The 13,251-nt window shown below is 40.0% G+C and overlaps 1 protein-coding gene across 6 annotated transcripts in view; it reads right to left on the bottom strand.

Annotated features, from left to right (window-relative positions):
* Positions 1-5,055: 5,055 nt before the first annotated feature.
* SH3KBP1 (SH3 domain containing kinase binding protein 1) overlaps positions 5,056-13,251 on the bottom strand; it is a 351,211-nt gene continuing 343,015 nt past the window's right edge. For all 6 annotated transcript variants that reach the window (XM_045014652.1, XM_045014513.1, XM_045014730.1 and 3 more), the window contains 2 exons: positions 7,821-7,884; positions 5,056-6,210 (listed from right to left, as the gene is read on the bottom strand). In XM_045014652.1, the coding sequence (XP_044870587.1) occupies positions 6,192-6,210; positions 7,821-7,884 (83 nt within the window). In that variant the 3' untranslated portion in view covers positions 5,056-6,191. The remainder of the gene's footprint in view (positions 6,211-7,820; positions 7,885-13,251) is intronic.

Below are 13,251 nucleotides of genomic sequence, written 5' to 3'. Positions count from 1 at the left end.
CAACCTGGATAGACAAGTTAGCCCAGAGAACTAGGGGTTGATTTGGAAAATAGGACCAGAAACATCAGTCCGTAGCACAACAAAAGAATTTTTTAAAAAATACCATCTCAATGGTACCTCACACCAGTCAGGTTAAAATATACATAGAGATTGAATGGGGATAAATGTGAGAGAAATTGTGGTGAAAGAGATTTTATGCATATATACTAGACATGTCCTGCCATTAGAGAGTGTTGGATATTTTCCCTGAGGTTTCTGGATTTTTATATAGTGTTTCCCATTCCTCAGGGTCCCATTTACTAACCCGCTTCATCTGTCCTCCAGCAGTTTCAATAATATGGCTCTTCTATTTAGGATTGTGGTTGGGCTACTCAATAGTAATTTTCACACAAGCTTGTGTATTTGGCTAATGTTTTCCCCCTGGTTTTCTGGAAAAGATAGAAAGACACACGGATAGCTGCTGTGTTATGACCTTTGATGCTACACTTCTATCCCACTTAGAGTGACCAGATAGAAAGTGTGAAAAATTGAGACAAGGGGTGGGGGGAAATAGGTGCCTATATAAGAAAAATCCCCAAATAGGCTATCTGGTCACCCTAATCCCAGTCTCATGCGCACAAACAACCCAAAACAGGAAAGTTTACTGAATCTGAAAAGAGAAAAAGCCAAAAACTCCAGACTCCCTTAAGGAGATAGACCATCCGGTCACAAGGGGACAGCTGAGTGGTCCACTTTTCCACTTTCTCTTAGGAACTTGAAAGGACAACCCAGCAAGCCTCCTCTTCCCATCGAGTTTTTCCAGGGTCTTGGCTCTGTAACTGCAGAACTCAGACACTCCTCTGCTGGGTCCTGCTGCTTTCTCTCTCACTTTAAACATACAGGTTTGTGACACTGTATGGCTCATCAGGGTGTTGGGGAATCTCAGTATGCCACATCTTGCTACCAGCTTCCCTTTGAAGAGCCCAAAAAACCATTGGGCCTCCCACCCTTTCCCCCATTGTAGAAGCTAACAGCAGGTAGTAAAGAGCTAGACTCTAGTGGGGGTGACAGATGTTCTGTGGAGGCTCTGGAACTGGATACTACTTTCAACCTTTTGATATTCACTAGCATTAATTGTCATCAATTAGTCATTCTCTGACCAGCTTGGAAAGGTGAAGGGGATTGACTGCCAGAAGGAAATGGACGAAAAGGCAGCAGCTTAGAGTTAAGTCTCCAGTGCTCAGGCTAGTTCAGTTCGTGATTCATGCCACTGGTCCCAGGCAAAAGCTGATTACTCATTAGTACCTTCAGATACCAGTAACTGAAGTTGAATATGGTGATTCCATACACTTCGAGTTCTAAACGGCAAGTGTTATTTTGGGTATAAAACAATCTTTTAAGTGGACTGACCTTCTCTCTGAACAATGGTAAGTTACAGTTCCCATGTAGTATTGCTAATTCCAACAACTGAGAGTCGCTCTCACCCCCCCCCCAATTCATGAGATGTTTTCTTGTTGATTATATTGTGTTTTTAATGTCTTGATTTTTGAATCCCTCTGCCTACCTCCAGTGTGGTAGCTGCAGCATTGCCAGCTCTCAACCCCCTCCCCCCATTTCTCCCCACCTCGGTCGTTTGCCCAGCAACATGCATTATTCCATGACAGGACATGTCTAGTTTATATGCATAAAATCTTTCACCATAATTTCTCCAACATTTATCCCCACTCATTCCTCATCAGGCCTATGCTGCAGGGATAGAGTGAGAGAAGTGGAGGGAGAAGAACTGCCCTCAACTGCTGTGCTCTTTCTGCTCCCCATTCCCCTCCTGTGAGAACATTACTTACTGCTTCCTCTCCTCCCACCCCTACCCAAAACCTCCTCCTGGTTCCTGGTATGTGTGTGGGGGGGGGAGGGGCGGGGGGCAACTCAGCCTACTTCCTGCAGCAGCCCTGACTGGCTGCTCTTTCCTAGGAGGTAGGAAATGGGGGAAGCAAAGGCAATCAGTTGGGGAGGGATAGCTCAGTGGTTTGAGCATTGGCCTGCTAAACCCAGAGTTGTGAGTTCAGTCCTTGAGGGGGCCACTTAGGGATCTGGGGCAAAAATCAGTACTTGGTCCTGCTAGTGAAGGCAGGGGGCTGGACTCAATGACCTTTCAAGGTCCCTTCCAGTTCTAGGAGATTGGTATATCTCCAATTATTATTCCCCCTGCCCCCTCCCTCCCAGCAGGACTGGAGCCTCTCAGAGGGAGAGAGAGAGACTTCAGCAGGGGCCAAAATTGCATTAGGCAGGCTGAAATCACAAGAGTTGGCAACACTGCTGACACAGTGCAACACTTCAAAACAAATAGTAGATGCTTATAGATCACATAAGCCCTGATCCCACAAGCTGCTCCCCCTGCCCCCGGCTGCCATTGAATCCAATGGGCTCACCACAGAAGAGCTTGTAACACCAGGGCCTTAGCACAGTAGTATTATATCAGTCTGTCTGCTTCCAAACGTGACAAGGCAGCAGAGGGGACTAGTTCACTTGGAAGGCAAACTTCCCTTTCAGAGAGGCTAAACATTTCTATATCTTTACTGGAACTTGAATGTGAAAGAACACACAATAGATTTAAGATAGACTAAAATAGCTATGGAGTAATATTTCTGCACATCCATCCATGCCTGCAGGTTTTTCCTTGCCCATACCTATTATCTTTCTTGCAGTGGTATAAATTTAAATACTGATGGATATAGAAAGATGGTTTACACTTTATATTAAGGTAACATTCATAAATAGTTCATAATGTCTAGATGTTACAAACATTTTACAGATGTGAGCAGTGTGCATTATAGATTGTTTTAAGCACATGTATTGAAAGTGTTTTAGATGGCAATAAGTGACCTGTTGGACTAACAGTTGATTTATAACTTATTTATAAATGGAACATGATTAAAATGTCTGACCAAAAAATGAAATTTCACTGCTAGAATTTAATCCCTGCTTTGAATACTTTTTATATTATGGGTTCTATTTTCATTTAACATTTAGTCTTCTAGTAATGTTAACAGCAATTATGGTCACACACATAGTGGAAACTAGGTCCTTTCAGTGTTGATTTTTTTTTTTTAAGTATCATTTTGAAGGATTTTCAATATTTCCTACCAGTTGCATAAATACAAAATGAACCCAACAGATTTAACAAAATGCATTTGTTAAAGTTACCTGTAAACGGTGGGGCTCTGTTTATTATGAGTTTGCTACCTGAGGTATACATAATTTCTTTCACTGAATTATATAAAGCATTATCGTACACAAAACAGGCAAAACATCAATGAATCAAATTATACGTATCATGGTGGCCCAGATACAAGTGATTATAGAAGGAAAAAGGAATTGAACTACTAATAATAACTCAAAGGCATAAACGTGATGCTTTACGGCAATTTCCACATGAAAGAAAACAATCACCAAATTGCATGTTTGCCACCAGTGTTTGTGTATGTGTGTGCATGTTAATGAAAAGTAATTTTACATGACTCTTCAAACACATTTAATCATTTTCATTTCACTTTGTAGCTCCCCAGCATTTTCTGTTTTTCTTTGAATATAAAAATGAACCTTTCTCCAAGCGGTTAATATCCACAGGTCTTACTGAATCATTCATTTTTTACAAGGGGGATTTCATGTCCTTTGTAAAAAATGTTGTTATTATAATGAAATGCAGAAAGAAGAATAACAACTTGTTTTTCCCAGAAATCTTCCTCCCAGAACAATAAAGGTTTGAACAAAATATTTTCACAAAATCTCATTTTATCTTCTTTAACAAAGCACGATATGTCGGACTCCTAAGTATAGCCTTGTAAAATGACAAGTTACCATTTTAACAGGAGAAAAAAATAGATGAACTCTAATTTTGGGAAAGTCCATGCTGAGTTCAGACAGGTTTTTACAAAAGCAACTTTTCAGAGTTGCCTCTTACATTTCAAAGTCCAGTCCAGGAAACAATACTTTAATTTATCACTGGCACCATAGATTTTTTTCCCCATGGGTGAAGTTAGGAATCTGCTGCATTATGAAACTGTTTAATTCTGTATACATGTTTCAAATATACACAGTTCAGAACCCCAGCAGAATCCTTACAGGCTACATCCTATGTCCTCTTATTCTGTCCAAACTGTTATTTGGCTCATAAAAGATACAGAAATTAATAACCTAAAGATCTTTATTGCTGGAAAACCATGATGGGACTATAAATTTTATTTTAAAAAATCTCAATGCAGTTCTTTAAAAACATTCAATAAAAGCATCTCAGTAACAAAATATGTAATTAGTGCTTTTGTTCCAGTTACAACTGAGAATACACTGTAATTTAAATCAAAGCTTGTAATTTTCACTAACAAAAGTTGAAATCTCAGACCTCTTCATTACATAAAAAGCACAAGCGAAGGAAATTGACCCAGTGATAATGTTCTGTATTGCCATACAGAACACCCAGTTGAGAATCCTTCAGGTAACACATTTGTATACTGGGATGTTTGTGTGTGCTTAAACGTATTTAAAAGAATTCTCCATATAACCAAATGAGAACCCCTCCAGCTGTTCATGAATGGCACTGACAGATTAAGAAATAAGTCCCATCCACCCTTTAGCAGGAAGAATAGTAAACTGTGATGCAGGAACTCCAGGGTGGTATCAATTAATATAACTCAATATGATGAATAATAGATCTTTTGTGCAATTCTATCACTTCGTAATACTAGCATTATCAATCACTCATTCCACAAGCTGTGCAAAAATATCCATATTTAGCTGATTCAGATAAACTCAATAAACAGACATAGTGGGCATTTGAGAAACATATTAAAAACATTTCACAGGCTAAATGAAATCTGCTGCCATTTAAATATGAAGCCAGAGCAGTCTTATAATACTTTGTTTTCTGATTGCACTAACAGGAAGGAAATAGGTTACTTTCAAAGGCTGAAAAGCTCCATTACAAACAAACAAACAAACAAACAAGCGCGTGCGCGCACACACACACACAGTAAACTTGATTTCCATAAAACCAGGAAAGAAAGCACAGCTGCTAAAACGTATTATTAAGAAATCCTTCTATTTCATCTGTTAGAAAGCTTACAACAGAATGTGGCAAATGACATCACATAAATAGCAAGTTAAACAACATCACACAACAAAGAGAACCTTGTGTATGAAATAATACAACCTTTTAACTGATGATATTTAGTTAATTTTATTTATTTTTGCTTTAGTAATGCATATTCTGTTCACTCAAAGTGTGCAAAAATGGGGACGGAGGCAGGTGTTTAACTTTTCTAATGAAAATCAAGCAGAGATGAATTTTCTAGCTGAATGAGAGTCCTATTAAACAGGAAAGCTAAAAAACCACAGCTGGTAAGACAAAGGCTGCTCCAACCTTATGCTGTTTTAGCACACATTTGGCTATGTTGACTGAGCAGCTATACATTGGAAGAGTGACCTCTAGTGGACCTAAGTGACCGGTGTCGTCATGGCAGCTACATTATTGAGATCTGGTTTGGAACCAGTTCCAATCAGTGGGTGACAAAAAGAAGGCACAAATCATTGTAAAGACAAGATTTTCTTTTTTTTTAAATATGCCATTCTACACAAACAAATTTATCTTGTAGATTATTTTTGGACATAAAATTGCATATGTAATAGAATTCAAAACATAACACAAAAAGTAGGCTGTTCTACCTGAAGCAAAATAATACCCCCGCCCCCCAAACATCAACATTCATTCCTGGCTATATGCAGTACAAATATTTTAGGAACCTGTGACAAAAGACAATTTTAAAAAAAAGTCAAAATCATAAAGCTTGTAAACGGATAATCTGAAATACATTTTATTTATGGAAAAATATCATCAAAATAGTACCACTATGGACTAAACTGCCTGAGTTTTCATTTCATTTGTGATCTTGAAGTAAAGATTTTAGCACAATAAGATCAATTTCAGTCACAACCAGTGCTATACAGCAACTGCATCCCGTAGAATTTTTTCTTCATTGGAATTTGTGTTGTGCTATCAAAAACTCTTGTGCTAATCCTTCAAACAAAGGGATATTGAGGCAATTCTTAAATCATTTGGCACAAAGTTATTTTGGCTGGGGCATAAATTTGAGTCTCAGTCATGATGAATAATGTAACATTCCACCTATCAAGTATTCATTTTGATTGAAGAATTTTCTTTATGTCGTTAACTTCCATCTGCAAAGAAAAATCTCATTAGGTGGTTTATTGGTGGGTCAAATTCAAGCATGGTGCCAGCAGCAAATTCAGTTGCATCTTATCTCTGGGTGAGGGGGGCTTGAAAGTAGAGGAAACTCTGTTATCCCCTCCTTATTCCCAGCAGCAAAAGCCTCATACATCCAGGTGACTCTCATTCCTGCTAATGAGAATTGGAGATGGCTCCCTTCTTCCAGAGCCAGGCAAAGATAGTCACTGGAACATGTCACAAACTTACTCAGAGTCTTCTCCACTGAGTGGAGCAGCACTCCAAGCCGAAAGGCTTCTCTTCACACAGAGGTTACGCTGGTTTAGTTAAATCACTGCAACTTGTGTGCGTGTGGATTCTCATATCTATTTAAAACTGATAATATCAGTTCAGCTAGCAAGCTCAACCAATATAAGCGAGGTTAAACTGATATAAGAATGTCCACACACAAAAGTTATAAAATTGTTATAAAAAAAATCACACCTTTAGTTAGATCAGAACAGCTCTGTATTTAGACCAGACTTAGCTCTGTCCTGAACAACTGGAATCCAGAACTCTGAATGGTACTGATTGCTAGGCCAATACAAGAATTTCTGTAAGAGGTTTATTAACCTTCGCTGAATTGGTTGTTAATTATTAAAAACGATGGCCTCTCACAGATCTGCCTATGCAGAAGAAATAGTCAGAAGGCCCCAATTCTGCTATCTTTACTCGTGTTGGACAGTATGTTATTAAGTAAGAGCAGCCCACTGAAATCATATTTTGATTTTTCCATCATGAGTATAAAAAATATACAGTGAACATATGCCACAAAAGAAAAGTAAAAATATCAAATTAATGTTAAAACCTGGTTAATGACAAGTATGTCAATCCCCAAACCATGAAAAGCAGTTTCAAAGTCACTTTCTATATGAAGCTGTATATTTGATGGTCCAAATAATGGCTCAGTTCTACTACATTTACTCATGTTGCCGATGTCAAGTACTGCTCAAGTGGCTGATTCAATAGGATGACTCCAAGTAAGGCCATATTCAATGTTAAAGAAACAGAACCTGGTCTCTTAATGGAAATAATATATATATTTTTTAAATTATACTTTTTTAGAACTATCAGATTGTGTGAAAGGGAAACAGCAGAATCTTGTTAGCTGAAATTAACTTTTCAAATAAAATAAGACCAATTCGTATTTAAAAAGTCAGTGGCAGACTGTAAATCACATTTTAAAACATAAATTCTCTCGTCTACTTTATGAACAAATTAGATGATTAAAACTAAGAATTTTAAAAACAGATTTCACTTTTCACTAGCTAAACTCTGTTTACTTTTTTGTATTTCCTTCAGCTTAGACAATAAAAAATAGGCTATTCAGATTCCAGATAATTTTCATATTTTCATGCGATAACACAATGCAACAGCATATAGATTGCAAACACTGCAAGAGGAATATATATTTGTTTATATACATACATTCTGTTAATATAAAAAGAAATTCAAATATATTTATCTTAAGTTTTATAAGTGCTTGTTTGCCCTAAGTTTGAGGCTAAATTTGACCTGCCAGTATCCCTGTAAAGTTGTCTCTGACCACATAAGATTCAAGTACCTGTAATCGTAGACGGATCTTTTTTTCTTCATCCAATTCAGACAACAATTGTTTAATCTCTTTTCTATAAAAAAAGAATGAAAAAATTGCAAAGGTTCATATTATTAAAATAAAGGTAATTATCTCTGAACCATTTCCCCACCAAACCAGTTACTGTATTTTCTCAATAATGATTTATCAAAGTATTTATATCCTTAAAACATTTTGCATTAGTTTCATTTAAAACACATAATAGACAGAAGTGACTTCATTTATGCTTTTGGGAAAAAAGCTGTGTAGCAGCTGATCATTTTTTTTCAACTTACAAAAATAGGACTGTTTATAGCTAACAAAACAAATCCCCAGAACCTAGTACTGCTAAGGAATAAGGTTTTCCATTGTAATAAAAGTCCTGTGTTTACAGGTTTAGTACTCTGGCCACCAAAATTTGCTCTGGCCAGTAACATCACCACTGACTCAGTCCCCAATGACATTTTTTGTATACGACAATAGGAAATTTGGATTAGTCCGTTGGTAGGTTATAGAAACTGGTAACATAAGTGATCACACATTTAAACTGTTTTAAAGCTGTTTAATACAGAACTATTTAAACTGCATCTTAACTTAGAAAGTTAGATAATTCCCAAGTGTAGGTCACCAAAAATGGTCTGTTGTCCAGGTGATGTAATGAAGGAAAAAGAAATGGTTTCTCACCTCTGAAAGGTAAGACTAGGATGTGATTATTTGGAGGAGGAAGTTTCACTATATCTTTCCCATGGAGAGATCCTCTCTCTGTCCCAGGCCTGTGCTCTGAACATCATAAATCTTAGAGAGATAAGGCGGGTGAGGTAATATCTTTTATTGAACCAACTTCTGTTGGTGAGAGAGACAAGTTTTCAAGCTTATACAGAGCTTTTCTTCAGGTCTGGGAAAGGTACTCAGAATGTCACAGCTAAATATAAGGTGGGACCAACATGCTACAGCAACACTGCATGTAATAAATCTTGTCACACTCCTCTTTACTGCCTTGTCCCCCAAGCCAGAAACCAGTAGCTGGAGGCAGCTCCTGTTGGAATGTCAGGCCAGAGGGCTTGTGGGGCCAGTGGCTGTGCAAGGCAGGTTGGGAATAGGTGTCAGTTGGTCCAAATTGGGCCACATTCACCTCGACAACCCCTACTTGACAGTCCTCCCCAGTGTTCGTTTATTCCCCTACAGTCGCCTTCTTTGTTTTGTCACATTCCTCTGCCACTACAGTGTCTTTAACGGTACTCCTACAATCCTCTTCCCCAAACCTCTACATTACCCTATCCCTTTACCATTTTTGGCCTGGCCACACTGGCAGACATCTTTCCTGTGGGCACCCTGGCTTCATTCCCACTGGGAACAATGGAAGATATCAGCGATATTCCGGAAGGGCAAAAATAATGAGAAAATCCCAGCTTCTGAGATTTGAGCAGTTTAAACTCTCCCAATATTTCCCCCCGCCCCAGAATAAAAATAAATGTAAGACTCAGAATAATAACAGGAGAGTTTTCAACTCATTATTAATCATAATTCAGTTACAGTATTGCCAGACTCATGAGATCAAAAACCATGAGCCAGTTCCTAAAAAAGTAATGAAATTTATAAAACATCATCAGATCATGTTTTTTTAGTCTGTCTTTTGACTTTTTACCTCCCTCTACTCTTCTGGTAATGTGTGTATGAAAATTTCAGGTTGAAAAGTCAATTTTAATGCATATATGCTTCTCCCGGGCTGCTCAAATGGAGATGCTGGAGGTACACAAATTTAATGAGAATTAGAATGGAGAAGATGCAAAATGGTTAAATATTTGTTTTATTTAGGCTAGTCCTAAGTGGCCTCTGTTAATGGTATCTCCTTATTAGGATGGATACCCCTTCAAAAGTATCCCTTCAAAAACGGAGAGAGGGAAGACTCCCAGGCTGGTGGGAAAGAGGGGGAGTACTTATGTTAATTTATTGTACACAGGTATAATATATGTACTCAGTGGAGAGCACTATAATGTGATAAATATAAAATATGATGAAAAATCTAATTCACACGTATTTCAAAACATACAAGGCCTGTAAAATGGAGATGGAAAATGAATAATGAACATCCAAGAAAGAGGAGGTTACTCACCTGTGCACTAACTGATGTTCTTTGAGATGAGTGTCCCTGTGGGTGCTCCACTGTAGGTGTTGGTGCACCCCTGCGCCATTGTTCAGAGATTTTTATAGCAGTATCCGTATCGGCTGCACATGCACAGAGCCTGCCTCACATACCAGTCTTGTCTTAATAGTGCGCATGTGCAGCCAAACTCCTCAGTTCCTTCTCTACAACGGAGGCTGCCCCACCTCTGAAGTAGAGGGGAGGAGAGTGGGGAGTGGAGCATCCACAGGGACACTCATTTCAAAGAATGTCAGTTACTGCACAGGTGAGTTACTTCCTCTTCCTCGAGAGGTGTCCCTGTGGGTGCACCACTGTAGGTGACTGAAAAGCAGTATCTCTCAAGGGTAGGGACTTTGGATCTGCGTATCGGTGATGGGTCCTGTGTAAGAGCATAATATTTTGCAAACGTATTTTCAAAAGCCCAAATGGCAGCTCTGGAAATGTCCTTAAGGGGGACGTTATATAGAAAGGCCACTGAGGCCACCATGGATCTGGTGGAGTGAGTCCTGATAAAAGTAGGAGGAGTCACGTTCTGTAGTTGATAACAGAGACAAATGCAACTTGAGATCTAGTTGGAAAGTCTGTGATTAGAGATAAATGAGCCCTTAGAGCATTCTGCAATGGGGATGAATAGCCTGTCGGAACACCTAAAGGTTTTAGTCCTGTCGAAGTAGAACAACAAAGTTCTGCACATGTCCAAAGCATGCATCATAGATTGAAAGGAATTTGCATGTGGTTTTGGAAAAGGTAGGGAGATATATAGGCTCATTGATGTGGAAAGATGAGTGCACCTTTGGTAGAATTTCAGGGAGTAAGCGTAGGGTGACTTTGTCCTTAAAAAATATGGTGTATGGCGGATCTCCCGTGAGTGCTGTGATTTCTCCTGTGCGTCTTGCAGAGGCAATTGCTACCAGAAATGCAGTTTTCACAGAGAGATGTAGGAGGGAACATGTGGCTAATGGTTCAAATGGTTTTTGGGTTAGGCATGTTAAGACTAAGGGAAGGTCCCAAGGTGGATTAGGCAGTTTGATGTCTGGGTATAGGATATGGGGTCCCTTAAGGAATCGCTTAGTAATGGGGTGAGCAAAGATAGTCCTATCATCGATGGCATCATGGAACATTGTAATTGCAGCCAAGTGGACTTTGATGGGACTCAGGGGGAGTCCAGAGAGTTTAATCTCTAACAGATAGTTGAGGATTAGCAGAAGAGGCGCGGGAAAAAAAGGAGCGTTTTTTGTGACAGCCCACCAGTGTGTAAATCTTATCCAGTTATGAAGGCAGGTGGTGCATGTAGAATTTGTTGTGTTATGAAGGAGTACATTTCAGACCTGCTCCGAGCAAGTTCGCTTGGCATGAGAGAGCCACGAAGGAGCCAAACCTTGAGGTGTAACATGATTAAATTGGGGTGGAGTAGTAGATCATGTTGTTGGGACAAGAAAGTTGGGCGGAGGGTAGTGGGATGGGTGCGGAAAACGACATCTTGGTAAGGAAAGGGGACCATGCCTGTCTGGGCCATATGGGGCTACCATTATGACCCTGGCTCGGTCTGTTTATATTTTTATCAATAATTTGTGTATGAGTGGTATCGGGGAAATGCATACATTAGGTCAGTGTTCCATGGGAACATGAAAGCATCCCCCGAGGAGTGTTTGCTTAGTCCCGCTCTGGAACAAAGTCTTGGGCATTTCTTGTTTGCTGCAGTTGTGAAAAGGTCTGTAGCTGGGTATCCCCATGTGTGGAAAATGTCTAGTACTATATCCTCATTTACTTCCCATTTGTGGTCTATGAGAAATCTTCTGCTGAAGTCGTTGCAGTGGTATTGAGAGAGCCAGGTAAGTATGCAGATGATATTCAGACACTGTGTCTGAGACACCAGTTCCATTGTTTCATTGCTTCTGTACAAAGGGAGTGGGATCGCCCCTCCCCCTTGCCTGTTTACATAGAATATGAAGGCAATGTATCGCTCAGAGTTCTAGATGTTGATGTGAAGGGACGTCTCGGCAGGAGACAAAAGCCCCTGGGCAGTGTATTGGGGCATGTGTACTCCCTATCCTGTAAGGGATGCGCCTGTAGTTATGACAACCGACAGGATTTCCAGTAGAAAGGGGATCCCAGAGCGAAGTTTGTGAGGCAATGTCCACCAGTGGAGGCAGTCCTTGATTCTGGGAGGTACATATAAAAGTTTGTTCAGACCATGGACATTTGTCTGTAGACAGTGGAATCCAGCTTTGGAAACACCTCATGAAGAGGTGAGCATTCCTGACTACAAAAGGAAGAGGCTATGTGGCCTCGGAGCTGTAGGCAAGCTCGTGCAGCCACTTGTGGACTGTTGCACAGCCTGGGAACGAAAAGGTTGATGGTGTTAAAAAGGTGGAGTGGGAGAGATGCTATTCTTTTGCGTGAGTCGAAATGTGCTCCTATGAACTTCAGTTGTTGGGTGGGAGTGAGTGAAGATTTTCTTTGTATATTCACAGGCCAAGAGCATGGAAACATGGGACTGTCCGTTGGGTGGACTGAATGGCTTCTTGGAGGGTCCTGGCTTTGAAAAGGCAGTTGTCGCGGTAAGTAAAAATTATGATTCCCTGACTTCTGAGATGAGCTGTTATGACTGCGAGGAGTTTGGAAAAGACATGAGGCACTGTCTAGAGGCCAAAAGGTAGGATCCTGTACTGGTAGTGTTGTGAGCCCAGAACGAAGTGAATACGGTAAAACATCTGTGGGCAGGATGTATGGTCACAGGAACATAAGCATCCTATGGATCGAGGGCTGAAACCCAATCTCCCTGCTCCAGTGCTGGAATTATGGTTGCAAGAGTCACCATTTTTAAAAAAAAATGTATTTAACAAATTTATTGAGGCATCTGAGGTCAAGAATGGGTCGCCATCCCCCAGTTCTCCTTTGTGTTAAAAAGTAATGGGAGTAGAACCCTTTTCCTCTGTGTTGGTCAGGCGCTGGTTCTACTGCTCCTAATTAGAGGAGGTGATGCACCTCTTAGTGGAGCAGTTGTTGTGAGAGGGGTCCCTGAAAAGGGACAGGGTATGGGGGGGGGAGACAGAAAGGGAATGGGCACTGAAGTAGGGATGATGTATTCTATACCCTCAATCACACCTTCAAGTTTGCTTATTAGTGGGAGAGGGTTGACATGGAGCCGATGAATTGTTGCGGTGACGTTGATATCTTGGTCACTGATGTTGTTGTTCATATGATCTATGACTTTGTTTGGTATACGTTGGGTAGCATGGATGTTGATAAGGTTGGTATCTATATTGTCTCCTCCTA

The sequence above is a fragment of the Mauremys mutica genome, chromosome 1 (assembly GCF_020497125.1).
Source record: "Mauremys mutica isolate MM-2020 ecotype Southern chromosome 1, ASM2049712v1, whole genome shotgun sequence".
Lineage (NCBI taxonomy): Eukaryota > Metazoa > Chordata > Testudines > Geoemydidae > Mauremys > Mauremys mutica.
Note: the sequence above shows the minus strand (reverse complement) of the source record. Positions and strands in the feature narration are given on the sequence as shown.